Source organism: Anopheles cruzii, chromosome 2 (genome assembly GCF_943734635.1).
Source record: "Anopheles cruzii chromosome 2, idAnoCruzAS_RS32_06, whole genome shotgun sequence".
In the NCBI taxonomy this organism is placed as follows: Eukaryota; Metazoa; Arthropoda; class Insecta; order Diptera; family Culicidae; genus Anopheles; species Anopheles cruzii.
Window position 1 is genome coordinate 60,893,762 of NC_069144.1, and position 26,728 is coordinate 60,920,489.

At 49.7% G+C, this 26,728-nt stretch overlaps 5 protein-coding genes and 1 long non-coding RNA gene across 8 annotated transcripts; 3 read left to right on the plus strand and 3 right to left on the minus strand.

The window, feature by feature from the left end:
• The first annotated feature begins 11,637 nt into the window (after window positions 1–11,637).
• On the plus strand, window positions 11,638–13,088 carry LOC128267181 (EGFR adapter protein-like). Its single transcript, XM_053003970.1, has 3 exons — window positions 11,638–11,964; window positions 12,203–12,826; window positions 12,897–13,088. Exons 1-3 carry the CDS (start codon window positions 11,638–11,640, stop codon window positions 13,086–13,088), a joined length of 1,143 nt encoding a protein of 380 aa, XP_052859930.1.
• A 57-nt stretch (window positions 13,089–13,145) lies between these two features.
• Window positions 13,146–16,273, minus strand: LOC128268821 (terpene synthase). Of its 2 annotated transcripts, none has more exons than XM_053006074.1 (5): window positions 16,208–16,273; window positions 15,936–16,090; window positions 15,273–15,745; window positions 15,066–15,193; window positions 13,146–14,945 (listed from the first exon to the last, which is right to left on the minus strand). In XM_053006074.1, exons 1-5 carry the CDS (start codon window positions 16,271–16,273, stop codon window positions 14,844–14,846), a joined length of 924 nt encoding a protein of 307 aa, XP_052862034.1. In that variant the 3' UTR covers window positions 13,146–14,843. The 2 variants fall into 2 exon arrangements, with proteins under 2 accessions (XP_052862034.1, XP_052862032.1); XM_053006072.1 differs by having other exon boundaries at window positions 15,273–15,781.
• A 1,126-nt stretch (window positions 16,274–17,399) lies between these two features.
• Window positions 17,400–17,923, plus strand: LOC128268533 (uncharacterized). The gene is made up of 3 exons (XR_008269153.1): window positions 17,400–17,557; window positions 17,627–17,681; window positions 17,749–17,923. It is a non-coding gene; the product is annotated as an uncharacterized LOC128268533 (long non-coding RNA).
• A 1,175-nt stretch (window positions 17,924–19,098) lies between these two features.
• LOC128267507 (signal recognition particle 19 kDa protein) lies at window positions 19,099–19,767 on the plus strand. Of its 2 annotated transcripts, none has more exons than XM_053004355.1 (2): window positions 19,099–19,484; window positions 19,538–19,767. In XM_053004355.1, the coding sequence occupies exons 1-2, from the start codon at window positions 19,188–19,190 to the stop codon at window positions 19,754–19,756; spliced, it is 516 nt and encodes a 171-aa protein (XP_052860315.1). In that variant the 5' UTR covers window positions 19,099–19,187; the 3' UTR covers window positions 19,757–19,767. The 2 variants fall into 2 exon arrangements, with proteins under 2 accessions (XP_052860315.1, XP_052860316.1); XM_053004356.1 differs by having other exon boundaries at window positions 19,547–19,767.
• A 2,397-nt stretch (window positions 19,768–22,164) lies between these two features.
• On the minus strand, window positions 22,165–22,583 carry LOC128267182 (uncharacterized). Its single transcript, XM_053003971.1, has 2 exons — window positions 22,508–22,583; window positions 22,165–22,439 (listed from the first exon to the last, which is right to left on the minus strand). Exons 1-2 carry the CDS (start codon window positions 22,581–22,583, stop codon window positions 22,165–22,167), a joined length of 351 nt encoding a protein of 116 aa, XP_052859931.1.
• Window positions 22,584–23,677: 1,094 nt separating this feature from the next.
• LOC128267183 (uncharacterized) lies at window positions 23,678–24,286 on the minus strand. The gene is made up of 3 exons (XM_053003972.1): window positions 24,084–24,286; window positions 23,784–24,006; window positions 23,678–23,683 (listed from the first exon to the last, which is right to left on the minus strand). The coding sequence occupies exons 1-3, from the start codon at window positions 24,284–24,286 to the stop codon at window positions 23,678–23,680; spliced, it is 432 nt and encodes a 143-aa protein (XP_052859932.1).
• Window positions 24,287–26,728: the final 2,442 nt, after the last annotated feature.

A 26,728-nucleotide genomic window follows, 5' to 3' on the forward strand; every position in this document is an offset into this window, starting at 1 on the left:
ACGAATGTATCACTCGTCAAACTTCCAGTAGCTATCGAAATGGCGACGTAGTTTAGGATTCCATAATTTTCGAGGAACTGCAACATATTATCTTTTCGTTCAAAATCAAATTCGCTCAAAAGAATGATGAATTTGGCCGGTTTCTTGTAGCACGGATGGTGAGAGATATGTTGTTGAACGTAGGGCCTGGGAAACTGAGCGAACAAACAATCCTCATAAAGTTGATACAGAATTTCATTACTGGAGTACATACCTCTCCGGGAAATCCTGTAAGGTCCAGCAAAACGACACTAGCAAGTTTGGATGTCCTCATGTCGATGAATAATTTGTTATTTACGAATGTTGTTGGGTACTTGGACATTATCGTGGACAGCAGAAATGGAGCCGTTTCATCTAGAGTCGAATTTTCTGTTGTTAAAACACACATCTCAGTGCCACCTACTTGTGTGCTGTTATCGAAACTGGCAATATCGTTCACCATCTCCACTAAATTGCAACAAGTTTGTTGAACAATGGTTTGCAACAGTGAAATGAACATCCATCTTGTCGATGATCTCATTTCCAAATCGACTCGAATAACGTCTTCCGCGTCCGACGACGTATTGCAGACTGAACATTGGGAGAAATAATAATTTGTACAAATATGTGTTTCGAATCGTTTGTAACGTTTTTCAGAAAATGGCTTTGTCTTCATACATCGTTCCAGTGATGGCAGAGATTACTACTCTTTGAAATGCATTAATGTTTAATGAGCCGTCGACATGGCTTTCAATGCGCTCAGCATTTCAAGGCTCTAAATTGAGTCGAGAATACGTCGATCATCATTTATTAAACCAAATAGCTGCAGAAACTCGACATATATAAAAACTTACAAGTTCACTAGTCATTGTTAACAAAGGACCACATTAGCGGGGGTTGGTTTAACGGTGGCCGTACTTTGTTTGAAATTTCCGTTATTAACTAAAGCGATGTTTTAAGCAACTATTAAATAAGTTCTTATATACATTGTTTTGTTTTTATTTTTTATTAGGTATTATAATATTTTTTTGGTGAAGTTAATGCCATGCGATAGACAGTATTCGCCTTTTTCTGGTTTCCTCGATTTTAAAGTATATTATTTCTCCCGCGAAAACCACGATGCCTATACACCATCCGACTACTACCACCATCCAGACGCTGGCCAAATCATCGAGCACAAAGATCACTTCACGAAACTGTTGTACATAATTGTGCATATTATCGTATTGGTTTAACCAATCCATGATAAATTTACATTTGTAGGACCAAATACCGGAATCGTAATAGTAGCTGAAATGTCGATAAACCATTTCGAAAAAGGGTGAATGCTTTTGGAATTGAATCGAGACATAATAAGATTTTACAAATTCCTCTACGATGTGGAACCGGAACCTGTTGCGCATTTCTGACATACCCAAGGTTTTCAGGTGTAGAGCATCGCCTTCCGCCCAACACGTGCAGTACCAGTCATACAACTGATCACCTAACCTTTCGTTTTCTTCAATAGACTCTTTCTCAGTTAGCAAATTTTTAGCCATGCCACCATGCAGAGGAAAATCCTTTTGTTGCATTCCTAATATGCGATAGTCTGAAGATGCTACTTCAGCAATCGTTTGAGGTTGTTTGTGATATGGTGATAGTGACATTAGAGAGATGATCTTCGTGATGTAGGCTTCCGAGAGAAAGAACACAAGCAGAGTGAGCGTCAGCATAACAGCACGGAAGGCGAAGGGCTGCTGGTATTCGGTGCCTCCACCACCGAAGAAAGTGAGCGAGATCAGATCATAGCGATAGATCTTCGGAAACAGAAATTGGATTATCTTACAGAACACAAAAATTGTACCTAAAATACCCCAGATGCCGGCTGAGAATGGTTTGAGCAGATGACCCAAAACGTCACGTTCGGTGCGCACCGGACACAGAAGATAGTCACCCGTCATTTGATGCAAATAGAAATTGTGCATAAAGCTTTTCCGGAACTCATTCTGGCGCAACCAGCAATCTGCTTTTGGTTTTTCAAAATACGTGTAATAAATGGTACCGTTCATGCGTTCTTTGAACATGATATCAAAGAATGCAATAAGAGCGCTGAAATTCTTGGGTGGAACAAAGTAAGGATAGGTTGTTTGTCCGCCCATGCGAAATACATAACCGTTGAGGTCTAGGAATTTGTTGGGAAAGAAGCGACTCACGGGACGATCATCTGAGCGGAAGAAGTACTCCTGGTGTGTGAACCGATTCGCTGTGTATACCACGAATGTACCATTCGCTGGAATCGACCTGGCTATTGGAACGAGAACGTAGTTCAAGATCCCATCGTTTTTGAGGAACCTGAGAATGGTCTTCCTTCGCTCGAAACTAGTCCTACTCAGGAGGATGATGAATTTGGCCGGTTTTTTGTAGCACGGATGGTGGGCCAGATGTCTTTTGACGTACTGTCGAGGAAACTGCGAAGGGATCGAGCGCCTTTAGCTCGGTTGACTCAATGGCAAATTTAATGCATTGCAGATTAATCGTACCTCTTCTGGAAAGCCTGTTAGGTCCATTAGTACCACACTAGCGACCTTCGATACGCTGACTTCGATGGAATGATCCTTATTCACGAATGTAGTTGGGTACTTGGACATTACCGTGGACAGCAGAAATGGAGCCGTTTCATCTAGAGTCGAATTCTCTGTTGTGAAAACACATATCTCGGTGCCACCTACTTGAGTGCTGTTATCGAAACTGACGATATCGTCCACCATCTCCAACAAGTGGCAACTTGTTTGATGAATAAAGGTTGACAACAGTGAAAAAAGGATCCACATTTCGGATGGCTTTAAGTTTGTTTGAGCTGCCGTTGCGTCTAACATGGGTAGCGGATGTTTTACAATTGACCATTAGAAAGTTTTGTTGAAACTTTGACCTCGTTCCGCGAGGCTTTTACTTTATTGTTTGCTGCAACTTTCTTTATGTATATTGAACTGAATTGAACGCTCATGAATTTTTGAACAATTCCATTAACTGAATAAACTGAGTCAGGTGAAGTACGGTTCTACATCCTGAATATTGCTGAGGCAATGTTGTTTGCTGTGTTTGGAGCTCAAAAGAGAGCACACGCTCAGCAGTGTCATTTTCGGAAGATTTTTTATAAATTCCCACTTGATATCGAAAAGGTGACGCACAAGCGCGTGACATGTTGCTGTTGTCACACGGTCTTAGCATTCTGTTACTCATTGTTGCACAGTACTGCTATGGGAGTGGAATTGTTGAAATAGTATCGGACATTGCGGCTCAGGAACATCAGGCGCTGCCGGAAGGCTTAGAAGTTTGCTTTCTTCAGCTTCACGATTATTCCATTCGCAGCGCTATCGGCGATCTGCTCATGGAGCTGGTGCAAGATCTAGGCTCCAAGTACCCTGTAACGGCGGCACGGCAATATCCTTCGGTCAGCATGTACCACCGTAAGGACGCTTCATTCGTCGTCTTCGATGCTACTGGATATGCTGGGCAGGTAACGGATGTTGGTCACATTCCGATTCAGCCACGAAGTAAGCCCGATCAATGTGCTTTAGTTTCCCACAGAGCTGGCCACTCGTCGTCTGCAGTCACACGAGTGTTATGCGAGAACTTCCAAGTTCGTTGTCCTCGTCTCGGTACCATTGAAACTGACCTCGCTGTCTGCTTTCTTCGATACCATGGGGATACTCAACTATTTGGTGGCGCCGATTGAAGCCGACCCTTTGCCAAACTCGTCGATTAAGCTGTACACCCGGAACCGTTTCACCCGGCAGGAATATTTCTTCGATTCGCTCGACCACAGCTCCTCATCGGTCCATCGGTACTTTCCCGACAAGTTGTCCAACGTGCAAGGATACCAGTTCCGGTTGTTCAGTTTGAACGAGTTCCCGTATGTGATTGACCTGCGCAATAATCGCACGGCCGGAGTGCTGCTCGAGTGTCTGCGCTTTCTGATCGAGCGCAAGCTGAACGGGACGATTGCCATGGTACACGACAAAAACGCCAAGTCCGAGTTAACCTTCGCATACACCGAGTTCCGGGCGCACTACATGCACGACGTGACGCTTCAAGAGCGGACAGGCGACTGTGTGGTGTGTCCCTTCCGGACCGAGCGCGATTTTATGCGCCATCTACTGAAGCCATTCTCACTCGGCATTTGGCTCGTTCTGGGTGGCCTGATGGTCACCTTCTGGTGCCTGGGCCGGCTGTGCCCTCGGTTGTTCCCGCACAATCTGCTGTCGCTCGTTTTATTCAGCGACGCCACACGCTACAGGCGTCCGTTTCCGGTTCGGGCTCTGTCTTTTGCCACCGCGGTTCTAATTTTTTTCCTCTCGGAAGCTTACAACGCCAAAATCATTTCGCTAATGTCGCTCTCGAAGTACTACGAGCGACCGGAGACGGTGCAGGAGCTAGCGCAGTCCGACTTGCTGATCGCCGTTCCGGGAGTGCGGATGGAGCTGCTGGCTGAACAACTGCCCGGCAAGGTGGTGAGCTATCGGCGAGCGCTGGAACTATACCGCGAGCGGCAAAACGAGATGTACAGCGAGTACTGTACGGTGATGCCATGGTTCCAGGCGATCCTACTCACGGTCGGCGGGTACGCCGACCAAGACTTTCAGCTGTACGCAATGCGGGAACAGGTGTCGGAGAGGTTCCTTACGCTCCAGCTGGCGTCTGATTCGCCCTTCTACCCAACGTTTGTGGACTTCTTGGAGCGCTACTTCCAGAGCGGCATCTGGCTGTACCGCGTGCGGTGGATTAAGGACAGTTTGGCCACCATCATGAGCACTATGCTACCGCAGCTCGAGGGCGTCGTTTTCGGCTTCGAGGATCTATGGTGCATCTGGGTGCTGATCATAGTGGGCTGGACTGTCAGTGGGCTCGTGTTCTTTGGCGAGCTGCTCTTGGTTTGGATGCAAACCGTTGCTGTCAACGTTCGCTGCAGAAGACGCAAAATCGTGTGCTGGGCCAAAATACATCAACCGAGAACAAAGTAGGCTGATCTGACAATATATTAAATGACCGGAGAGTAATGTGACCCGCTTTTCTACATTGACATATGTGTTTCTTAAGCGCCCTGCTTCCCCTGCTGGACGCAAATGGTTTGAAATTATCCTGCTAACAGCAAGTAGATCGCCGATCATGTCAGTATTGGTTGCATTTTAGGGGTTGGCTTAGCTCCGCTAATCTTTCCGATTGTGGCGATTCTGATTCCTGTACTCTGTTTGCTTGCTTCGTGCCGATTATTCGCTTTTGGCAAAGAAAATCCATCCTAAAACTGGCGAAACATCAGCGGCCATCGGATGTTGCGTCGTATGCAGAAGAATATTACGGCTAATCCACAGTGTTTTGACTTCATCAGAGCAGCGATACGATACATTGAAACGACCTCTCCAGCATCATGAACTTGCATGGTGGTTGCATTCGATTCGGATAGAAAACCTCAAACCGATGCTGCAAATTCATTAAAACCACCTAACCTGAACCGACGGTGTTTCGGACATGTTCGCACCCCTGAGTTCGTTTGATACGTCGATTCAACAGTTTTTGCATCGCTTCGTACAAAGAGAACCGAGCAACAGTTAGCTCTGCCCCGGAAGCAATTGCTGGCCAACCCGACCAGGGACCTCTTTGTTTTCCTTGGGTCCTGAAATCAAACGCTTGCAATGTGCATCTGCTGTGTCCTGGTTGAGAGTGTGCTGTTTTGAAAGGTTGGTTACTGGGTGCCGCGTCCTCCACGGGCTGTGTGCATCATCCTTTCCTTTCGCTTTGGTTTGTTAGCCAAAGTTTTTCCAATTCCCTGTTGCAAACGGCGCTATTGAATCGACATTGTGGTGTTCGGGTTCGGGTTTTTCCCGGGATCGAGAAAATCCGGCCCGCCGGTCAGTGGGCCATCGGTCCCAATGGGATGGGAGCAGGATTTTTTCTCCCTTAATTTGTCGCAGCTTTGGATAGAGAGCATCTGTGATACGGTTTTTCTTTCATTTTCGTTATCACTTCGTTTGGGAAAGGCTTTCTCGAATCCGAACCCGGTGTATAAGCCGCAACAAAATTGCACTCAACACTTTCATATAACTTGCACTGGCAACCTGAATTAGCCTCGGCAACACGGCGATAGCAGCGAGGGGACCGAATGGCACGGGTGTTGAATAGTAAACCTCATGCCGAAAGCCATCGAACGCTTCATCGGCCTGTTTTTATCAACAGGAACGTTCTACGAAAAATAGAAACACACGAACCTGTGAAGCGGAGTTCGATTTCGGATTAATGAATTCGTTTCAGCGTCCGTTTATGAGACCACTCTTCCCGGATGTGATATGCAAATGATGGGGATGAGTAAAGCACTGATAGCGTAGCACAGTTTACAGACCTTTTCACAGCAGTCATTGTTTGTAACGCTGTTTCCGCTTCTGCTACCGCAGCAGCAAGAGCCAACATTTTTGATGGCTTGCATCTAGGGGGCCAAAAACCATTCGATTCTGGCCCGTACGGGCAAATGGTACCAGATGGATATAGTTTTCAGTGTGCACCATTGTTTCTCTCTTCATTCATTTCATGTTATGGAATGGAACCAAACATAGAGGCAAAATTGGAACTCGACTCACGATTTGTCCGGACTTTTATCGCTGCTGGACTTTTAATGTTTTCCTGAATAAAATCGAAAAACATTGGCCAACATTAAACTCTACAATCCCTTCGCGGCCCTTTGCACGTGTGTTCCCGATATTTGGCCCTCGCCGGCGGCCGTGCGTGGCTCGTTATTATGTTGCGGTGTGGCGGGTACCGAAAAAATTAACCTCACGGCCAGCTCAAATAATGAACTCTGCGCGCCGATTTCTGGGAAGGTGGTAACCGGAAGTCCAGCGCAGCAGGTTACTGGAGCGGATGGCAGCGGTCCGCCGCTGGAGCTGGCTGGAAGTCGGTTAAAAAATTAGGTTCCCAGGAAGGGGAAGATCAATAAAATGGCTGGATGGCGTGATGTATACATACGTGTGTGCTAGTCCGCGGCCCGTCGATGGGTTGCCGCCGTCGAGCCGAGTAGAGCGACCGGGCGAACACGCACACGACCGGGGCAGATCGTGACGGTTTTCCCCGGAATCCGGTATTTGTATACGTGTTTATTTGGACATAAATCATTGCGCGCTGGTACGTGTCGATGGGGATCGGATTCAATAAAGTCCGCGCCGTGGGTGCTGAGGCTACGTGGAGTGGAAGCCAATAACCTGCGCACGGCCAATACTCCAGCGAGCTCGCTACAGGTCGCCGAAGGTGCTGCTGGAGGCTTATGCAAACACCGAGCTGGTACACCACCATGCGGAGGATACAAAACATTCGCATTACATTGGTTGGTGTGGATGGTTTTTGAACCCTTCTTGTTTACGCCGATCGGAAAATGGGTTGGATAATTGAAAATGTGCCCATTGTTAAAGGTGCCACCCGCGGAGCGGAGTATTTTTAGATGCAGTCGTAATGGTCTATGAAGCAGAGCAAAGGTTTTGAAAGAATGTCTAAATATTTACTCTCAGGGATCTCTAAGTAACCTGCACATTACGGTGGCAGCAGTGACTTATGGACTATTCGTGGAAACATTCTGTTTTGTATTCAAAGCTTAAAGCGATCGTTACGGAGTTGGTATCTATGATTTATATCCAGTGCGTTGTAAAAATGTAAAAACACAAACTGCCCCCAAAACTAACCCATTTACATAAAATGTATTTTATCTTGGGAAAACAATAACAACATTAAAACATATCATTAGCCTAACGAAAACCACGTGCTCACGTGGGCCACAATCGATTCACCAACCGGTCTGATGGCTCACGTACGTTTTGTATTACGTGTGTGTGCTGTGGTCAAGAATGTGGTCCAGAAGACTCGTCAGCTTCGCCGCAGTTGCCAACCAGTGGTCCCTTAAATCGTTCTCAAGCATGCTGCTCTCGACATGACATGGTGGCCTAATGGCACGCATAAAAATATTTGAACTGAATCAGCAAAACCCTCGCCCCGCAGAAACGTGGTGCAGAAAGATGAAAAATGGAATGTATTCGGAATTAGGTTTTCCGCCCGATTGACCCGACCCGAGGGAGACGGAGACATGAGTTATGAGTTCTGTGCGGGCTGACGGTGATGTTTCGGTTCCCTTGGACGCCCAACTGCTCTGGATTGATTAAAATGCACCGGCGAGGGATTTTCACACGGCCACACGGAACGGAAATAAATCACGTTTGGTAGATTGTAATAAATTTCGCCGAGGCAACTACACGCCAAATCGCGAGGATTAGAACAGGGACTGTGCTTCAAAGAGACGTCACGTAGACGTAGCTGGCGGCGACAGCTCTCCGGTTTGAGGTTCGATATTTCGATCAAGTACTCTTAGCTTTCTGGAGTTTCAGTTTCAAGCTGCCGAGGCATTTATCTGTTGCCAATTAATTTTGGCGCACATAATTGTTTACCGGAGTTATTTTATCCCATGTAATGAAACTTTATTGCTGCTTCACTATTTTCGTAAATCTGCAAGTGCTTACCTTGCGTTTCCGTTCGTCGGTATCCCTCGGGATCCAAGGAATCGAGAGCCATTCATTATGCAAAATCATTCAAATTTTGCCAGCCTTCTGTCTCTACATTCGGCACCGGCCGACGAACCGAAAGTGGCTTGTTGTAACTGTCCGCTTGTAAGACATTGCAATTTCTGACTCCTTACAGGGCGAAGCGAAGACAGCAACGTGGCGCTCTGTAGGTCAGGATCAAGAGTTTCTCCGCCTTCGCTGCTGGTCTTACGGGCAGAAAGTGGCAACCATCTTCTCACTTTTGCTCCCGCACGCTCCGGCGCTGCCATTTATTTTCTGCCAACCATTGGTCTCCGGAGCAACCCGGACGTGCCAAATGTGCTCTGAGCGACACGGAACACGGTCCAGCTGTGCTGTGCCGGAACAATGTTTTCACCAATGTCGTCTCTAGGACGTGAGGGAAAGACGAGGTGATTGAATGGTGCCGGCACTTGGACCCGTCTTGGCCCCCTTCGGACCCACCTCGGGAAGCCCCGGAGTTTGACTTGGAAATCAAACAACCCCCCGGCGGCAGCAGCATTCTTGACAGACATCGAGAGTCGAGCAGTCGAGAGGCGAAGCGGCACCGAGCATCTTAACGGGCAAATTTATTATCAAATTAATTTGATATCCCAAATGCTGTGCGACGAGCTGCACACTACGACGGGAAGAGAGATTAGGCGGAGAGAAAAGTTGTAATGGAGCGCAAGCAGCGGAGGTTCTCCGGAGTGCTGCAGCGGAAGCCTTTTGGTGCAGCCCGGACGAGGATGGTCCTACAATCCTTTGCCGGTGCACAATTGGGCCTCTTGTGGCCCCTGCTAAACGGCACAACCGGCACGGGACCTTCTTGGCCTTGGGTGGGGTCGATGGGAGGATTGGAACTTTAAATTAGTTTCCCTCTTGCAGCCAATGTCTGCCAATCGTGTCGCCCTGGACACCCGAGCTGAAATACGACGTTCCATTCCGACGGGTTCCCTGCCAACAATTGTGTGGCTCAATCCCGACGTGGTCGTCGTTGTGTCCCATCTATTTTCGTGGCACCTCGTAAAACGGCACAGGGTGCGCTACGAATTATTTGGCAAACAAATCTGCTGATACCGCAATTAGGAGCACGATTCAATTTGTCTTCCAGGCGACACCCGAGTTGGCGCTTTTTTAAATTTATTACTCACTTTCTTGGCCCTTCGATGCATCCCGTCCGTTTTGGGGTAAACCTTTCGACTCCTAGTGCTTTCACCTTTGGCTCCTGGCGAGTCGAGGTCACTGCACAGACGGCTACGGCCATCAATTAGGCAAATGATCAGCGAGTTTATAATTAAAAGTTGTACAACTGCAACTGCATTTTACCATGTTCGGAGTTGACAAAGCTGTACCAAGCGCTGACCAATGGCCCCCTGAAATCCAGGTTCGCCCCTAGGCCTTTGGTCATCGTTATCGTTGGCGAAACACTTTCGCTAAGTAATGAAATTTCGTTGGGCGGAACCGAAATCCTTCCACCGTCGGTTGGTTTGGATTGAATAAATTAATGCCATTAACGCCTCGTCACGCAGGAACTTGACCGGCGGTGGTCTATGAGCGACGGGCCGGCACAATCTTGCTTCGGACACTTGAGACAGTGAATTCTGTTCCGGGTCTTCATCGATCGGAAGGAAAAATTGAGTGGAAATAAATTGGATATTTTGATCCGTAGTTTTCGGAACCACTTATTTGGAGTAAATCCTTACTACCATTTCGTTGGTAAACTCGTAAAATTCTGGAATCGTCACCACGTTTTGTTCGATCCTGGGTGACTCGGAATAAATCGGCCATTCTTAGAGCAATGCCAACAAGGTTTCACCTGCCAGCTCTTACCCGTCACAAGCGTTCCCCAGATAATTAGGCACAATAACGGGGAAGAACTTACTCCAGCGGCCCACCATCCTTGTGCCCGGGCGAAAAAGGGTATTAATCCAATTAACGCAAGTGGTCTCTCGTTCCCCCGCGGGGGAGAAGTTCGGTGCCGCACATTCGTTTATATTGACGCCGGTCGAGTCGATTCCGTCGGCACCTAATGAACTCTTGGGCTACTTGAAAGCACCGAAGGAGCCTTTCCCCGTACCGCGAACGGGGTCCGGATACCTTGTTTGGGAAGGATTCGGAAAAGAAACCGCAAGGCTCGGTGGCGCACGATGGGACCCGGTACCTGCTCGGTAGTAGTTTGTGGCTTGTTTTTGGGGCCTCAAGTGTGGAGCATTAGTCAGTTCCGGTAGTAATTATGATTGATGAACACGGAGAGCTCCGCAGCCGCGCATAAGCAAGGGGCGGCTTGTGTTCCCCGTCCGCGTGACCATTTTACTAGGAGAGTAATCCGTCCGTCCGTGCGAATGCTGTGACCCGCTGACATGGGAGGAAGTCATTAGGTTCGGGCTCACGTTTCACGGAGTCAGAGTAGCGCCGGTGACTGGTATCGATATCGATTTGCGGCGTGATCGAATGGATTTGATTAATTTCGCCAACAAGTTGCCGATTCGTTTCTCAAAGGCCGCATGGATGTTCATGGTGTGTGTCAATTTTGTACAGTTTTTGCTTTATTGTCAATTTCATACTTATCTACTTTGTCAACAAGTGATACAAAATGTGACGTGCGGAGGAGGCATGAGCAAAAAGGACATCCTCTTGTGTAAATAAAACAATTGAACGTAACAAAAGTAGAAATGTGGGTAGAATTATGCTAGATTTGAGGTCTGTAGATAGTTGTAGCTGGCATTAGATTGCATGAATCACGCTTTTATTAACCCCCGCGGCAAGACTAAAACACTCACGTGCTTTCTTGGTGTAGCAATGCTTTGATCGTATGTAAAGTTGCACGCCGAGCACCTTCGTGGCACAGATCCCCCGTGACCTAATGCGAACCTTCTCTACGGATCAGTTTCAGAGGCATCCCGGGCATCTCGCGGGTGTCCCCCTACTTGGTGGCGAGTTGGTGGAAGCGAGTGTTCTTTCGCGAGACCCCCGCGAGCCTTCGCGAGCATGTGAGCCGGGAGGTATCCTTTATTCGTTCTCTTTCGGGTTCTCTTATGCAAACGCCACGATGAACTGCACCGCCATAAATAGCAATCAGATCGAAACGACACCGAACAACCACCCGCGGCTGCTGCGAGGGACCATGCTGCCGATGGCCACACCTATGCCGACGGGAACGGCACACCACCGCACGGCGCAGGCCACCATCTGCACGACGGCCGGCCGTGGCACCGGCCCAGCGGGCGCAGCGAGCATCGGGACGACCGTGTTTTTCCACCGCACCACCAACAACCTGCTGGACGTGCCCGGACGGGCCGCCAACAACAGCTCCGAGGAGGAGAACTCGCCGACCGAGCTGAACACCTGCCGCAAGCTGGCCGAGAAGCCGCCGCTGGTAAATACCACCATACACCGGGGGCGAGGGGCCTGTATCTCACAGCGGCCATCTCTCGCTAGACGTAGTTCGTTGTACAGTTTGCTGGTTTTTTTTCTTCTTGCCAAGCGCCCTTAACACTGCACCCTTTGCTGGCACACGTCCGTAGCAGCTACCGCTTGTCTGGTGAATGCGCGCCGCCAATCTTCCATCTGATCACCGAAAAGGTTCCCTTTCGATTTTTTGCTCTCTCGTCTAGGTGAAACGGCTAACGATGGGCATCTTGCGGACGGCCGAAGACAGTCGGCCGCTGGTGCACAGCTCGTCGTCGCCCTCGAGCTCGTCCAGCTCCTCGCAGACCATCTCGGATGGGTACGTGAACGAGGGAATCTGTGCCGATACGGCGGAAACGTCCCTCACGACGACGACCGTGTTTAGCAGCAAGATCTCGCCCGTCGGCAGCCAGACACCGACGGCGGCGGGTAGTAGCGTCGGTGGTAGTGCCGGTTGCAGCTCTCGGAGCTCGGGGGCAACTGGGGGACCATCGGGGGGACCACCGTCGGCGAGTATACTGCTGGATGCCGGTGGGCCACGGTACAATCACACCGCCACGACGCTCCTCTACCCGCCGGCGGTCCCCATCCGGAACGATAGTCTTAGTCTTAAGGAGCAGCACGAACTGAAGGGTGCGCCCTGGTTCCAGGCCGGCATACCGCGAGAGATTTCGCTCGAGGTACTGTCCCGCCAGAGCCCGGGCGCGTTTCTGGTACGCCAGAGCACCACCAAACCGGGCTGTTTCGCACTGTCCCTGCGAGTACCACCGCCAGCACCAAAAGTAGCACATTACCTAATTCTAAGGACGATACGTGGGTATAAGATTAAGGTGAGTTTGATCGGAGCCCGTGTAGTTCAAAGATGATGATATAATAATCGCTTCCATCGCTTCTTTGTAGGGCTTCACGAAAGAATTCACCTCCCTGAGGGCGCTCATAACGCACCATTCGGTGATGCCGGAACTGTTACCCGTTCCGCTGGCACTCCCGAGACCACCGCAGCTGGGCCAGCGGCAGGAAGATCCGGAAACGTACGGGTCGTTGAACGACTTTCAAAACATGATTACCGGCACTAACATCGCCGGCCCGTGATCGTTTCTTTCCGAAGGGAAAAGGGGACACATACTCAACAAATGCTATTCCGTTGCAACGAGTAAACCCTAGGCGGGCGAGAAGCGGGCCGCGTAAGCGTTTGCATTTATTTATTTGCCTAAATTATCGTACGTTTTTAGATAGCGTTCCCGTTCTTACTACTAAAGGTGTTGCGAAATGTTCGTCACATTCGTTCTGTATAAAGGAGAGACACGTAGCTGCGTCGCGAGCACTATCGATAAGCAAAAGGCAATAAACGGACCGAAACGGCGATCCAGTGAAAGTAGAAACAAAATTATACACTAGTCAGTGCTGATTGAAAGATTTTAGCAGTAAAAAGAGGAGACACGAGGAAGGATTAGGAGCCAATACGTTGTAGCTCTGTTAAGGATTCTTAAAATAAAATAAAAAAGAAAGGTAGATCAATTTAATCGCTACGAATAGGACAAAAGACAAATAACAGTGGATCAAAACGAGCTCGGCCGACAATGGGCCGGGGGCAAACAAAATATAATAGAATAAAGCTAAATAAAAACCATAAAGCAATTCGTGAAAGAAAAGGCCAAAAGAATTCTTCAGCGGGGATGTGGTGCACTTCATATTAGTTGATTAATATGCAACTTGCGCTTCTAGCAATTCTTCAAAAGCCCATCGATATTCCTTGATATGCTGTAGAGTTTTGAGAGTTTTAGGAGAACGTTACTTCTAATATTCGGAATTCTGTCTAAAAATCTAGTCGTTATTGTCAATCACCAATTCGATTAGGTATTATGTTTGCAGACATCATTGGGTTCTGCCGTCATTTAAGCCCTCCAGTGTTACAGGGCGCCAGTCACTATCGCTGCATGAGATCATTAGACTCTCGATATGTTTCCTCCTGTCGTGTGCGTGCCACCGGAAGACATTTGTGTAATTTTACTACCACTTTCTAGAGCACGTTATTGTCGATCGCTCAGACGATGCAGGATGCAGGACTAGTGGACGAGCCTCTCTCTATTATTCGAGATGGTTCGCTCTTCAAGCGCCAAGCTTTGCGAGTTGTCCAGTTTCGGATACGCGGCCACTCGAACAGCAAACGAAAGGGGAAACTCAACCAAATCAACCGTTCTCTCGCTTGGTTAAAAAATAACAGATCATTCCACTTCTATTTTCGGCTAACTGCGCCAACGTAACACGGCGGAGGAGTGTGCCTATTAAATAAATCGAGTGAACACTTAAAAAAAAAAGTAACTACAAACCGCAGTGCATTTGGTGGGTCACCTTGCGCCCGGTGATTAATACCGTTCTGACTCTGACCGCGACAAACTTTAGAGGCAACGAAATATATGTACAAGCCTAATCCTAAATAGAGGCCCTGCAGGGGGAAGGAATTACGTTACGGCACGATCGCGATCGATCGCGTATGTTTCTACGAGGCAGTTCTACGAAAGGGGCACATAAGCGTGAACCCCGCAGAATGTGGAGGTCGGCTAGCATATTAGAACGAGGCAACAAAGCAGACAACTCGCGCCACCTTTTGACCCCGGGCCGGAGAGGGTTTCTTTGAGAGGTAAAGTATCCTATAGTAAACGGAACACGGTTCTACTACTTATTGTCACTCACAAAGTCGCGAAAACCCGAAAGCCACACGTTGTAATACTCTGGCGAAGGAAATATCGATTGGTTGGTCCGACCACGGCCGCACCATTCGTCGTTCCATAAATGCTTTTAAAGACCAGCGGGTAAAGCGCCCCCGCGAGGAGGCCCGTCGCCCATCTATTGTTCCTTCGATTCGTCCATCGCGTCGCTGGCACTCTTCCAGCTAAGCAAATCGTTTAGCAGCGCCTCCATTATTGGATTTGGTCCAAGACTTTCCACCTGACGTCAAACAGTGACCGCGTGCGTGCGCCAGAGAGGGAGGGACAGAAAGCAAATTAGACTTTAGAGGGTCTTTGGGGCGCACGAGAACCATAAATAGAACGCCGTTTTGTTTCTTACCTCGTTGCGGGCCTCTTGGTCGAGCGAATCCAGCACATCGCGCGTGTACTGGAAACTGCCCAGCTTCTCGAGCAGCGAAATGCAGTACCGTTTGACCTCCACGTCCCGCGTGCGCTGCCGGAGAATGTCTGCGGGCGGGTCACGCAAGTGGCGAGAGAAAATTAATTTTCACAACCGCGGGCCCTGGGTGCCAATGCCGATACTTACGCAGAACCTGTTTGTCATGCTTCTGCGTCTGGACCGCGTGTATGATGGGGAAGCTGAACTTGCCCTCGGTCAGGTCCTCGCAGTAGCTCTTATTCTCCGAGTACTCCTTCATGCTAAGGTTGCAGTAATCGTCCCGTATCTGAAAGTACAGCCCCAGGATGGCGGCCAGTTTGCTAAAGTCCTTTTTGTTCTCGCTGAACAGCTGCATCAACCGGATGGCCAGCATAAACAGCCCGCCCGTCTTCCGGATCGTCATCTGCTTGTACTCCGATTCCGTGGGGCAGGCAAAGTTGTCGCGCCAGTAGATCTCCATGCCCTGGCCACGGTGCAGCTCGAGGAGCTGCTCCGTGTAGACCCGCGTCGCGTCCGGGTGCCCCAGTTGCTGCACCTTTTCCAGTGCCAAAAACAGCACGTAGTTGGCCGCGTTGATGGTGCTCGCCACACCGTAGATCTTGTGCGCCACCGGAATGCCCCTGCGGAGAATGGAATTGTCTTCGATATCGTCGATGCTGGAAATAGACACCGAATGACGACACCGAGTGAGTTAGAGACCGAGGCTGACTGGGGCGTTAGTTGGACGGAGGGGGGCTATCCTCCGGAAGACCATGCTACATAAACAAACATGCTGCCGACGTGAAGCATAAACACTCAGCGCCTACTTACAGTAAACTTGAATTATGCAGCATCTGCACAATCTCACTGATCGGGGCTAGCTTCTCGATCGAGATCGCGAGCCAGTGGTTTATGGCCAGAGCCAGTTTCGAGCGCACTTGCTTGCCCGGGATTTGCTGGATGTACGCGAACGGTTGCAGCAGGGTCTGTGGTGTATACGTGTAGGAAGAGACAAAGAAACATGATGCCGCACATGAATCAGCAAATTCGCGTCGGCCAACGGACAACGCCGCGCTGTGCCCAGCCCCTCCCAGCCGCCTCACCTCATCCTGGTCTTTTTGGCAAGATTTATCACGACACTTGGCGAGGATTTCGTTAAACTCGCTCATTATCGCTGTTTTGCAAACCGTTTTTTGTGCGATCGAACGATAGCGATACGACGACGGCGACGACGACGACGACGGTTGCAGATGCTCGTTCGAAACTGTTCTGTGCGTGCACCCGCCGCTCAGTAGGCGATGAACTCACACACTGCCGCAGTGACCGCAGTGGAAACACAGTCGCTTTTCCGCTTTTCCTTCCCACCGATGAAAATCGGGTCCGCCGTCGATTCGATTTTCACACTGCCACTCTCTTCCCGTTCTTACACCTTTCTGACAGAGCGAACTGTCAAAACAAAGGCCGCGGCACTCACATGGCACAGGGTGGCTCAACGGCTACCCTGAGTACCCTGTTGCCGTTTGGTGCGTTGAAAATTAAGGGTTTATTATTCGAGATAATGCCAAAGGGGTGCGGAAACCCATTAAAAATCGTTCCATTTAATTTGTCGCGTTTTATTGTTGCTTTACTTCAACTATAATGCACAAAACTCACTTTTTTAGTCACTTCGAACTCGTGGCGTGAGGGTTTGTGTTTTGTCTTTTGTGTGAATAAGCTACCCGAACAAAATGGTAACTCAGTTTCTCCATACTGAGAAGAAAAATTTCACGGCGAATTGTTTTCTCGCCAAAGGACAGAAGGAAAGAGCGATAGCGAGCAATATTTTCTCTCTCTGTCACGCTAATATAGCGTCCACCCAGTGAACAATTTTGAGTGACCGAGGTACCCCTCCGCCTGAGGAGGGGACGAGGAAGGCTGAAACGAGTGAGCTCGAACGCCCCTCTGCCTGCGGCAAAGACGAGAGGGGGCGGGCGCGACGCTCGCTGCAGTGAGCAGGCCGGCTCATGAGGGTCCGCTCGTGGGCAGCGGCGGAAAAGAGCGGAGGAAACCACGAGAGGAGGGAGTTTCACGCGCGAGCTTGTGGGTTTCATTTACCGGGGAGGGAAGGGTGCCAGAGCCGAGAGACAATACGAACGCGAGCTTGTGGGTTTGAATTACCTGGAGAGGGAAGGGCGGAAGGGCCGAGACGCGAAGCGACCGCGAGCATGTGGAAGACGGGAAAGGGAAAGGAATAGAAAAAAAGAGACAGCGAGGTCGAACAAGCCGGCCGAAGCTGCAAGCAGTCTAAAACTGTCTGAGTCCAGGAAAGCATGCTGCCGGGACTTAGACCAATTTTGCTCTGCAAGTTTACCTTGCTCTAAGTGCCAGTTTCTCAATTAGTTACTCCTAAGTGTAATGTTCCAAGTGCAAGTGCATCTCGTACCATCATGTTTGATCCTGATAAAATAATACAGGTAAGTTTATTGGACAGTGTTCAGTGACAGCGAAATAATGTTCAAAAGTTTTCACTTTGCTCGTTTCAGTGTCAACTGTGTCACAACTGTGTCTCGTCATTTGTCTCGTCAGTTTGTGGAAAAGGTAAGAAAAAATGACAGGATTGCAATGCAAACAATCTAACAACAATTTAATTTCTTCTCTTCCTTAGAGAAATGCATCGAAGACCACGCGTGAAATAATCTACGCACAAACATAAACCCGGCTGGACCCACCGACAATGTGTGCAATGTGTGCAACAATGTGTTCGACGGATGCCACTACCGCCACCAACGCAGACCTCACACACAGCCAACGCTGCATAGCGCCAGGAATACACGAATAGGTAGGGAAGTGAAACCGTGAAATAGACGAGTGAGCGAAAGAGACGCAAAAAAAAACCGAAAATAAACCGAAAACCGAAACCCAAACGAACCCCTGTATTTTTACTTCGGGAACCGACAGGGGATACGGGAGAAAGAAAGAGGGAGAGGGCACATATGAGAGAGGGAGACGACAAGGGGCACGCTCGAGAGAAAAAATCGGGTCCGCAATTTCTGCCATCGGGGTTTTGGGGCCTTCTCACAAGGGATTTTGTATAGGCGATTTACACTGCGGACCCGTTGCGGACCCGTTCGGGACCGGATTCGGACCCGATTTGGACTCGATGCTCCATAGTGAGAAGAGCGTCGGGCACTCAAAATTGTTCACTGGGCAGTTCGGCACTCAAACTGTTAGAAGAAATTTTCAACAGTTCAAATTTTCAGCGTAGAAGGCACGACGTCAAAAGGAAATCGACATCGCATCATCGACGTAAAAATAGTGTTAAATAGTGAATTTTAAGCTGTTGCTTATTTCGGTAAGTAAATTTAAGCATCGGGAAGCATTTCTCGATAAGTATTTACTTATAAATAATGAAAGTGCACCGCATTTGTTTACATTTTTAGCCGACCAGTGTCATCGTGCCATTGGATGCCAGCGACGCAGCGAAGCCAGCGAACGATGCAATTACGATGCAGCGGATGATAAATGATGCTGGGAAAACTGCGATATATAGTGCTAAACATAGACATAGAGTGTAGCAAAGTGCATGGCGGAAGCCAAAAAGTTGAAAAATTGCAGAAAAAATGTTATGTTGTGATACTGAATAAAGGCAACATTTTGTTTACAACAGCAAACGATCTGACAGTTCAATGTTCGGGAGAGGATAGAGAAAGAAAGAAAAAATAGAAATATAGAGGGGAAAATCGCTCACGGGGCTCTCTTTCTTCTTGGTCTACAGCTTGGGCTACAACGGAGCTCACAGGCCGAATTTACATAGGGCTTGGGTTAGTGAAGGACTAAAAGCCGCTGTTGTAGACCAAGGCTCCCATAGTGAGAGGGGTGGTCTCTCCGGTTGAAATTCTGCGATTAAAAAAATGAAAAATTGAGTGAATTTTTCGTTCGGGTAGCGTTCCCGAAGGGAGTGACGGTGGACGTGTCAGTTGAATGTTGTCAGGTAATGTGTGTTGGGAAACCTGAATCGAGAACGTGAGAATCGTTTGACCGAAATCGGAACAGTGGAATAGTTTTTAGTTTTCGCTAGAATAGTGTTTGCGAAATTCGCTCTCGATGGCCGCTGCCACCGCCGCCGCACACCCAGCGCCGCCGCCACATGCTGGTGGCTCACGGCCTGGTCCTCCTCCGCTGGCACCGTGGACCCCGGACAAAAAGCACAGTGATCGGGAGCGATGGGTTTGCATCTACCCGACGTACGTGAATCGGAAGAAAACGCGCCAGGAAGGTCGCCGCCTTCCGAAGGAAAGCTGCGTGGACGATCCATCGATGCAGGAAATTCGCGACGTTCTGCAAGCGATCAACATGAACACACTGTTGGAGCTGAAGCAGTACCCGCGGGAGCGGAGCAGAGTATGTCCTCAGGGCGCGGCGAGTGGCCTGAACTAATTTCGTGTTGCTTACAGGAACTACAGCACCGCGGGCGGATTCGGGTGCAGCTGCGGGATGACTCTGGCAATCCGATGAATGCCGAATATCCGACGAGAGACAGTTTATTGCTGCACGTGGGCAAAACGATTCCGATGCTGAAAAGCCGCCAAACGAAGGCACCGGAACAGGCGCAGGTGGCCGCTTCGTCCAGTGCGGGACACTCGCAAAAGAAGGGCAAAGGCAAACGACGATAGCCGGAGTGTGAAGCAATAAAAACAGCAAAAGGATACCGTTTTGAGCTTTATTGTGACCCGCAACCCGGAGCCGGTGGTAGACCTATTGGCCGGTTATCAAGCTTGGTGCCGGAGCCATCACAAAGTTCTTCACCCGGTATGCCCTCCGTGGCGGACCGCAGTTTGCGGTGATGTTCTGCCTTCTGCGCCCGCAAAATCGTCTTTTAACAGCCGGCACAACGTATCCCGGTTGTTGCACCATTTCGTCGTCTCGCTTCAGTCGCCTGTCTACGGTAAAAGTGGCCGATTAGGAAACCGTTGCCGGATCAGGAAACCGTTACTTCTATATCTACCTCTACCGGAGCAGTTACAGTCGGTGTACTCCACATCGCTGCCCCTATCGGGTGACGGTTCCGTTTTCTCCTTTTCCGTGTCAACATTCCCGCGCCCGAACACGAAATGAAGGGTCAGGATGATGAGCAGAAAAACCACTGGCCACTGCATGATTAAGACTTCCAAGACGCACTAAGTGCATTCTGTTTTTGCTCACAATTTATGCACATTCTGCAATCTGGCAACGTGCTTCGCGGAGCCCCAGCCTATCAATCGCTTCCGTGTGCTACTGCAGGTCAAGGTGCTCCAAAGAACTTCCTGTATCTGGCTCGCTCTGGCAGAATGGACGTGTCGCCGAGGAGAACGATCGTCGTTTCTTTTTAGCACAAACGATAAAATGAAACTCCGATGGATGTAAAAGTTCCCGTTGTTTGATTGCATAGGAAACGATCAATTCCGTTCCTTTTATGTAACACACGAATAAGAATTCTAACCAGCGAGCGACTCCCGGCGAGACAACCCTATCCGTATTAATAGAAGGCAGTCGTACTCTTTTCAAGATTATCTTTTTATTTGTTTTGCTTCGATAAACGTTTTATTTTCTTACACAAAACTAACGTTGAAAACACTAGGTAATGGATAGACATTAAATTATTTTCTGGCCCGAAGAAACCTCTGCAAACTCCTCTGGCTGTGGTCCGATTTACGACCGATCGTCGAGCTGAAAGTCATCCTCCAGATCCAACTGCTCTAGTCGCTCCTCGTCCGCCGCGATGGCCTCCTCGTTCTGGCCTTTCGTGGCAAAGTTTGAGAACAGAATCTTACGAAAGCCTCCGTCCTGTCCGGTTTCGATTTCGTCGTTCGCCTCGACAGACTTGGCACGCCGCCCGAACCGGGCCCGGGTGGACCGCTTCTTGGGTAGCTGAATGAACAGATCGTACACTAGGCCCAGCTTCTCACTGTTGGCCCGGATCTGGTCAATACACTTGGCATCTGTTAAGGTGGGGAAACCATGCCGCGGATGAATCACGATGTGCCGGACACGATCGGGCCACGGTGGTACTTACGCTCCGACGGCTCCTGGCTGCACTCGCAGATACACTCCTCGCCGCAGTAGAACCCATTGCAGGTCGGACAGAAGCTGCACAGATCACGGCACGATCGTTGCTGGGCGAGGAAGTGATCGCTGCTATCGTTGAAATCCGGCGAATAAATCGACGCAGTTTGGACGACTGATCGCGGCGGAAAAGGGGAACCGATCAGATTGTGACCACACGGCACCGTCCTGACACCACTTACCGTCTACGGTGTTGGTCGCCAGAAGGAGCAGGGCCCCGGTCCCGAGGGCTAGCAGAAGGCAGCGTTGCTGCTGGTGGTGCATCGCGTCCGCTTGTTGGCTGTGCACGAAGTGACCACCCGTTACGGAGTGCGGTCCGTAAAAAACCGCCGCCACCTTGCCAGCCCTGCTGGCCGGGGTGGCGCAAATTTTCGCGGAACTTATCAGCAAAACCTTTCCGCACAACCCGCAACTGGCGGGAAAGGTTGCACCTTCATGTTTAGACTTTCGTCGTGAGGTTGGTCGGTGTTTATTTTTTTCTGCGCGTATCTGCACAACCATATGCCCATTCTATCCGGCATATGGCGTGGCCATGGAGGATGGCAAAAAGGCAGGTACCGGTGTCTATATCGGAGCTACGCATTCCAGCTTCTGTACTTTTTGTCATTTTGTCGTGCCGCAACTTGGCTTTTTGACGTAACAACGCTAGGAAACGGTGCGTTTTGCTGCGTCTTAGCCTTGCGACACTTAATCTGCATTCTGGCGATTTTTGGTCTCCACATTTTCTAGTTCCCTTGAGCGGTTTCTGAGCCCATCCGTATTCCGCCCTGAAACATACCGTAGTACGAACGAAATAAGTGAGCCGAACGTTGTTCGAGTATCGTTAAATAAATCTACTAGATCATGCCCCTGGTGTCGGCGGATGTATTGTTTACCAAAAACAAGCTTAAAATTTATTCTTTAATCACACGACGGTTCAATCGGTCGTGCATACATATTTGGTGACCTAAATTAGCAGGGAAGTAGTCCCGAGTCTACTTCAAACAACGGCTAACGGTCCCCGTTTCAAGTTGAGACGTTCCCTTCGCAGTTTGCCTTTCTTGTTGGCCATTATGACGGCCATTCTATCCCTGACCGCCGACGTTTTGGTTTTCCAGTAGCTCCGCAGTTTCGCCACGCGGTCTTTACGGGACGCCAGCATCCGGTAATACTTAGGAACCGGCGTCGTTGTCGGTACCCTGACGCGCTCGACGCTGTGGTTGATAATGAATTTGTCCCCAGCGCCACCATCCACGACGACACTGTACCTGAGTTCTGTAAGAAACCACGTTCGGAACATTAGTGTTTCGCCGGTTGACGGGTCTATTTCGGCGGTGGCTTACTGTTATTATCACAGCTTGTGTCATGGGTTTTCAAGAAGCAGTTCCCTTCGACCTGCGCCTCGGTACCGTGTGCCATCAGTGCAGCTGCAAGTGGAGATAAGATTTTGCTCGATTAAGGACGGCGTTCGTTTCCTACGCCGCATCAAGTTACCGACCAGCGATTGCCGCGAGCAGGAAGAAGCTGCTGGCCCCCGGAAGCACCAGCTTTCTCCAGTGGTCCATTCTGCGCCTCTCTACGTTGCTGACGAGTGCTCAACCGTCCAAAAATTGCGTTCCGCGGACTAACTGGCTGCTGACCGTGTCGGTTTCGACGACCTCCCGAGGAGAAATGGCACCGATTCAGCGAAAAGAGGCTCCTTTACTCTACTTGTTGGATGTTCTTGGTGGCGTTGCTTAAAAAACGTACGCCACAAAACAGTTGTGAAACATGGCCGAGACGGCGTGTGCGGTTTGGCAGGTCGTGAAGGTTTCACTGACCTTAGCAGGAGTCGTTGCGCTAAAGACGGCGTCCGTCGGTAAACAAACTGCGGCTCAGTATTTGGGTTCCTCGTGGTCCCAAAACACTAACACAGCACGCTAAACACGCGGCCGGTTCCTGTTGATGTTGTATATTTTTGTTAATGAAATGAACAATTGTTATGTATAGCACGGACCGGACCGCGTTTAGTGTTCCCTCATGTCTTTGAACTGAAGGACCAGACGGGTTACACCTTCTGTTTACGCTCAGATGGCCATGTCGAGCACGTAAATTCCTCACAAAATAACGCATCAAATACTAACGCTGAGGTGCATAGTGTTTATTTTATATTTTGGGTTTAGTAGGAATTCAAATCCTACTGAGTTATAATGTCTCTTCACGAGACACGAGAGTTGCCATCACTCACGCCGCTTATGCAACTTCACAAGACTTCAGAAAATGTCACAAGAGTTTAGGGAATATTTTGCAACAGTTTATTAACAAAATTGGATCCAATGATACCAATTTCTCTTTCGAACAAACTCCACAAACGGCCGATTCGTAACGAAACAAGATTTTTTTTTCGCATTCGTAGAAACACTCATATTTATTAGCCATCTCAAAACAGTCTAAATAACGCTTCTTAATCTATTGTTTAGCGATTTGTCTCATCTCGCTGACCCCTGGGAATCATCATTTGCCTGGAGCCACAACTACGACTGGTGCAACCGTGGTGGGTCGGTTCTGAAAAAGATACAAAATATATGCATCGTTCGCCAAGGACTCGCAATCCTTTCACTGTGAACTCGGAAAACGTACCCATAGTCTCCTGCGGGTCATAGTTCTAACCCTATTCCTTCGGGCCAACCGACGAGCCTGCAAGCGTTCCGCTGTGAGCCTCAGGCGTGCATTGGGCGCAAGCTGGCGCTTGTAACGTTGCACGGACACACCCTGAGCGTTGACCACTTCCAGGTCGTAGTGGATACCGAGGATGTTGTTCGTTTCCTGCACGAACCGGAAACACTCCGACCGATCTGTAGGCGAGAAAATTTGTTAGGATTCAACGGGGCTCCTTCGGGACCGACCGTCCCTCTGCGAGCTCACTCACTTTCGTTCGTATCTGGACAGTGGCACAGGCACTTGTTCTGCTCGGGGACATACTCGGCCGTGCAGTTGCAGTTGTTGCAGTACGACTTGCAGGACCAATCCTTGATGCCCTGCTCCAGTTCGCCCTCTAGGGTCAGCTGGTAACCGGCGGCGAGTGCCGGGAGCACCACCAGTACCAAAAGCAACCCGGCCAGCAGTTCGTGTCGGTACGCCATCGCAAGTCGTGCGTTCTGAGCAGTCTAACGATCCGGGTCGGGCTGTAGGTTGTTTTATAATGCGCCCGGCGGCGCCAAGTTCTTGCCCCGAGCGCTAAGGTTGCTGAGGATGTGTTGTGCTGACACTCGCTTTGGGCAATGGCGGACGGTCGCAGCAGCGTCAGCAGAAAACAAGCAAGCGCCGTCCGCTTGGTGTGTGGCGTCCCGGAAGTCGCCGCCAGCCTAATAAAGACCTCGGCGGTTCCGGGGCGCCCGGCTCACATTTTCAGTCAATCAGCTCAGGAAGAACGTAGCGGATACCGTCACCACCATGATTCAGAGTCTGGTCTTGTTGTTGGTCATCGTCGGTGTGTCGCAGGCTCTCGGAGCGGAACAGAACGATGGCGAACGGCGCCCGGTTCGATCGACTTTCTCCAGATCGCTGGATGTGCTGCGGATACGGGGCAACCAGTTCGTCCGGGGCATACCGTGTGAGGTGGCCTGCGAGTTCTGCGGCTGCGAGGGCACCTACATTGGGGAGAAATGCGTTTGCTTCTGTCCGGCCAACGACACGGAAAGTAAGTCTGGTCTGGCCTTAGCGCTTACGGGCTTAGTTTCTTCAAGTTCTGTTTTCTCAAACCCCATAGAAAGCGATTGTTTGACGGCTATTCACAAGGAAGAGCTTCGTGCGGGAATCGACAGCGACATCCTGATCCTGACCAGGACCGGAGCCAGATTTGCGCGAGATGTACGGCGACTTGCTCCACTCCGGGCACGGATGGGTCGGGGCGCGTCCGTATCGTGGAAAACGACGGCCAGCAACGGGCAAGGTTACGTGGGCAATGTTAAAATAAAGGAAGATCAGCATTAAATAAGAACCATTCAGCGTGTTGCATTTTGCTCTTTGGGAAATGGAGTCTCGAAAGTGACTTAGTGCATTGATTGTAGTTGAGAGTTCAAATTCTTCAATATTTTGGTTGTTTTCCAGTTTTTTCAACTACTTTAGGTATTCTCCGTCGCTTTCTATATTTATTGACTGTAACCCATTGTTGGGAGTTATTCTCATGCTCCAATGAACCAAAAGCAAGCGAGCTGGAGCAAAATGGGTCCAAAAATGCATGGAAATTCAGCGACTTTCGCTAGCAGCTGATATTAAGTATCTTTGATTCAATTAACGAAAGCTACGATTTTACGACATTCGAATTTAACTTCACCTTAAGTAGTTGAAAGTATAAACTGGTTACCATGGCCTTTACCATCCTAAACCTTCATGCTGTGATGATTTGCATCAAAGTATGCGACGCACGAAGCATGGCGGCCATTTTGCCGTTGACCGCAACAGGAATGTGCCTATTTGGTCGTTTCATGTTTATTTACGCGTCCAAAACTGCCATCTGATCCGATTCAGGGCGCCACCAACAGACAGTAACGGGAGAAAGCGCCACCGAGAGCGTCATACGTCCCCTGACTCAGCGTGGTCTCCCAAGGGCTCAGCTGACGGTGCAACAACGGTTGCTGGTGGCTGTGGGCTGGTGGGTTGATGCGAGAATGTGCGCTACGAAAAGTGTACGCATGCCATCCTGCGCAAGGCCATCAGCTGCGGGTGTCGCGTGCTCCGGAGCAGGTTAAATACCTGCCCGTGGACCGTTCTGGGCTATCAGAACCGATAGATACTCCGCGACGATGGAGTTGCGTAGAGTTACGGCGTCGGCCGTAGTCGTCCTCTGGTGCGTAGTACTGTCCGCCACGGGGACCCCGATTGGCGAGCCCACGGAATGGGTCGACTTCACGTCGCAAGATGCGTCCCGACTGTGTCAGAATATTTGCGCCAAGTGCAACTGCAGTGGCCAGTTGCTGAGTGAAAACGTTTGCCAGTGCAACTGTGATTATCTCTCGCCGGATGCTGCTGCTCAAGGCAAGTAGAAGGAAGAATTGCATTGTGAGGGTTGTCTTAAAGGTGTCCTTTTTTCATTGTAGGCCTCAACTGTACCACGGAAGTCCTGAAGCTGTGCGACGAGATGGACGTTCAGTGTGTGTTCAATGGGACGGCCGAAGCCAGCGTTCGTACGTCTCGCGGGTGCCACAAGATGTCGTGCTACGAGCAGCACCATGACCACGGTGGTGACGGCTATGATGGCTATTACGGTGGCGATGAAGAAGGCTACGGACACGGCGAAAAGGAACTAATCTGTTGCAAGGACAAGAAAAAGCACAAACACAAGCACAAGCACAAGAAACACAAGAAGGGCAAACACATGAAGTTCCACGTGGTGATTGTAAGTAGTGGCCGCTGGGACCAGGAATCTGTTGGAGGAACTGCTAATGATTAACGATGGGTTTCTCTCCTTGTAGAAAGGGAAACTGCCCCATCAGCCGTGCCACCACGAAGGAGGTGGTTCTCACGATTACGATGGTTACGATGAGTACGGCGACGGTGATTACCGATCCGCGTTGCAGGAGCAC